General features: G+C 31.8%; 1 protein-coding gene across 1 annotated transcript; it reads left to right on the forward strand.

Annotated features, from left to right (window-relative positions):
• The first annotated feature begins 1,007 nt into the window (after positions 1 to 1,007).
• On the forward strand, positions 1,008 to 3,801 carry LOC143192610 (tubulin alpha-1 chain-like). The gene is made up of 3 exons (XM_076398064.1): positions 1,008 to 1,397; positions 1,830 to 2,642; positions 3,524 to 3,801. The coding sequence occupies exons 1-3, from the start codon at positions 1,115 to 1,117 to the stop codon at positions 3,742 to 3,744; spliced, it is 1,317 nt and encodes a 438-aa protein (XP_076254179.1). The 5' UTR covers positions 1,008 to 1,114; the 3' UTR covers positions 3,745 to 3,801.
• The last annotated feature ends 465 nt before the right edge of the window (positions 3,802 to 4,266 follow it).

A 4,266-nucleotide genomic window follows, 5' to 3' on the forward strand; every position in this document is an offset into this window, starting at 1 on the left:
TCAATATTCCTTTACAAATATGGATATTTAAATACGCAAGTGAATAGTATGACTTAATATTTATAAATACAATAAATATTAAGACAATATTTATTGGATTACTTGATTACTTCAGAATCATTATGATATTACATATAAGGGATTTGACCAGCAATTTCAATATTGCAAATATGGATATTTAAATAGGTGACTGAATACTATGATTTAATATTTACAAATACAATAAATGTTAAAAGAATATTTATTAGAAAGTACATAGAATTCTAAATTTTGACAAACAAATCAGATCAAGGGTCAATATCAAGAATATCGTCAGATTGCATGACTATTACATGTGCCAACAAATTGAATAATTAACTGTAGATTAAAACCAAAGAAAACTTTACATATGTGAGTACAACAAGTTAATGAAAATTCAATGAGCATAATGAGAGAGTGTGATGCTATATTGTTGAATTTTGGGGCCTGGATATTGAATAAAATGAAACGGTTTAATATTTAATATTAGGCATATTAAATACTACATACGCATTGCATATATGTATAAAATCAAACTCTAACATTAGTAATTCTTTACCGAGAAGAAAAACATAGATCCATTTTAGGTAGATTTGACAATGTAATAGATAACATAATAGGAAAACTAGGTGAGGTACTGTGTTGGTGAAAATAATAATAGAGTATAGTAATTATAGTGTGTTCAAGGTCTAAAAGGTCTAAAAGTAAACAGGACAATTTTAAGAACAATAATTGCAATTGCTTACCTTATAACTCAGACTATTTATCATCTTAGCGTAAAAAATATTACACGAATGATGAGAATATCAAACCAAGTAACATTAAAAACACACTTTTTGAAAATAATCATAATTTCTCCAAGTTTATGATATTTTTAAAACATTAAGAAACCTGAAAATATATTTTATACTTGCAATATAGTATAAACAGTCGTATTTTTGATATGCATGACAGGCACGAATATACGTCAATAAAATTTCAATGTCACATCAGTCCTTGATTTCAAAATTCTTGTATATCATCATGACCATCATTTCATAGCCCATAGTATCAGGAAATCCACTCAAAATTAATCAGTGAAGATTTACCATGATCAATGAGTAAAAGAGAAATTATTCAGATTCATATAGGGCAAGCTGGTGTTCAAATAGCCAGCGCTTGTTGGGAACTCTATTGCTTGGAGCATGGCATTCAGGTGGATGGGAGGTTTTATGAGGGTTACGGACCATCAGACAACAGCTCCGATGCGTTTTTCAGTATATCTTCGTCGGGAAAAGCGGTACCAAGGGTGGTAATGATTGATTTAGAACCCACAGTAATTGACGAGATTCGTACCAATTATTATCGAAATTTGTTTCACCCGGATTGCTTATTAACGGGTAAGATTATTATTAATAATGATTTGTTTGTATATAACATATCATAGAAGTTTAGAAGAGATATTCTACTGTTATTATTGATTTTTATTGACCTTATTTTAATCAACATTTGTGTTCAATGGTAATCTTTCACATTCATGATAATGGTTAAGAATACCTCAAGTTCTCTCATATTCAATTGGTACGGCTTATTTAACAGTTTTCATGGCAATCAGAAAGAGCCTTCATTAAGAAGAATATTTTACATTATCAAATTATGATCATTATGTTGTGGAATTTGTCCATGACTAATCGTATACACACTGTTACATTTACATTACACTTTATATGTAGTGTTTGGTGTAACGGCAGAAGATTATCAATAACATACGAGTGATTTTTTTATTTTAAAATCCAAGCTATTTTTATTTTAATACCATAATATTTTTTAAGGTAAAGAAGATGCCGCAAATAATTATGCACGTGGAAGATATAGCATAGGACGAGAGATGTTGGACCTTGCCTTGGACAGAACAAGACTTGTCGCTGACGACTGTAGTTCACTCCAAGGTTTTGTATTATTCAGAGCTTTTGGTGGTGGAACTGGCTCAGGTTTTACTACCACCTTCCTGGAAGGCTTGAGCAGAGATTATAGCAAAACAAGCGTTTTGGATTTTTCTGTTTACCCGGCTCCCCATATATCACCTATTATTGTCGAACCATACAATGCCGTGTTAACTACCAATGGAAGCATCGAACTGGAAGACGTCTGCTTCGTCATGGATAATGAAGCAGTGTATGATATTCTGGATAGAAAATTGGATACGCCCAGACCAACCTATACTAATCCTAATCGACTTCTCGGTCAAGTCGTGTCGGCAGTTACGGCATCTTTACGCTTCGAAGGAGCTGTCAACGTTAACTTGGAGGAGTTCCAAACGAATCTGGTGCCATATCCCCGAATTCATTTTCCTCTAATAACCTATGCACCTTTCGTACCCGCTAACAAAGCAATGCACGAGCAGCTTTCCGTAGCTCAATTGACAAACGCGTGTTTCGAACCAGCCAATCAGATGGTGAAGTGCGATCCAAGGAAGGGCAAGTACATGTCGTGTTGCTTGTTGTTCCGTGGTGACGTGTCGCCTACAGACGTCAATAACAGCATCAACAGTATCAAGAGCAGAAGGTCGGTTGAGTTTGTGGATTGGTCACCAACAGGATTCAAGATTGGTATTAATTATCAGCCACCGACTACTGTTCCAGGAGGTAAATATGTACTTCAGCATTTCGGCGTTTCTTTGGGACAATTATTTGATTTTGGTTGTCACCAAAAAGTGCTTTTTTAATATTTCCAAAACTCAACCTTTTAAGAATATGCCCTTAAGGGTATTTTTTAACTTTTTTTTTTGGAGACGGTTGACATCTCTCTGACAATTTGTACTATACTAATTTACTTCAAATTGGTTGTGAACCTTCCTTATACAGCCTTCCATCATTTAAAGAAGTAAAATAATAAGATATCAAAAAAGACAATAAAAGTTATACATTTTTTAATTTAACATAAAAAGTGTGTATGACTTGAAGATTTTTTTAAATTTCTAGACTAGAATGCCGCACTAATTTAAGCATCTTTAAATTTTTTTACATAACTATAAACATGCTACTTTCTAATAGTTTTAACAATCTCATGAAGCTTTACTTTGGTATTCCAAAAATTACTTCTAAACCTTTTTTTCTAAAGCAACTGAATGAGGAGTTGTTCGATAAGTCATAAAAATCAGTTAGTACATTTTGGAAGAGCATTCTAGGAATAAAATGGTTAATTTCTTATAGTTTTGATTAGATTTTTTTCACGTATTTGTTATAATACCCAATACACAAGCTTTAAATCTAAACCACCAACTTATCGTATGTCACAAAATGTTATAAATTGTTTTTATCTGTTACTTCTTCTTGCAAATGATTTATAGTTAATGATCATTTTAAAATTATTATCGAAATAATTTTGAAATTCTTCACCCATTTGAAAGCATAAAAACAATATGAGTTTTATTCACTAATTTAGATCATAATGTATGCGTATAGATTTATAAATGTATGTAATATTTTCGAATCAGTGTTTATTTGAAGTGGAATATAATTTTTAGGCGACTTAGCAGCAGTAACGAGAGCTGTTACAATGTTGTCGAACACGACAGCTATTAGGGAGGCCTGGCAGCGTCTTCTACGTAAATTCGACATGATGTACAAGAAAAGGGCGTTCGTACACCACTATGTGGGAGAAGGGATGGAAGAGGGCGAGTTTAAGGAAGCGAGAGAGGATTTGGCCGCCTTGGTTGTGGATTATAAGGAGGTCGATAGCGGGTAGACACATTAAGCATTATAATGCATGTAAATTAATGAATAAATAATGCTCATCGTCGTACTTAATCCTTTTAATTTATTACGCAATGTCTTTATATTAATCTTAAACAGTACTTAATAATCTAATAAACAGACTTATTAGAAAAAAGTTTATGTAACTGTCACATCCCTATATTTTTATCAGGTCAGTTAGTTTAAAATTATGTCATTTATTTTTGGATCATTGTGAGTATATCCATCTTTAAACCGTATTTTAAATTTGTAATTCTGATAAATTAATATTAATAGATTATCCATTTAAACTGAAGGAATATTTCGTTGAAACGTTTCTCTTTTTTTAGTCGTTTGGAATTATTGAGTACAATAACCTACGCATATTCTTCCATATATGTCTTGGATGTTAATTAAATATAATAACTTATATAGATGCGTGTTATGCGTTTTTTTACTATTAGTAATTTAAAACTGGAATAGATTAGAATCATATTAATGAAATAATGATAATTCATTCATTCATGCATTCGTG

This window comes from Rhynchophorus ferrugineus, unplaced genomic scaffold (assembly GCF_030347505.1).
Source record: "Rhynchophorus ferrugineus isolate W39M unplaced genomic scaffold, kcgeb_rfMv2 rfM3, whole genome shotgun sequence".
In the NCBI taxonomy this organism is placed as follows: Eukaryota; Metazoa; Arthropoda; class Insecta; order Coleoptera; family Curculionidae; genus Rhynchophorus; species Rhynchophorus ferrugineus.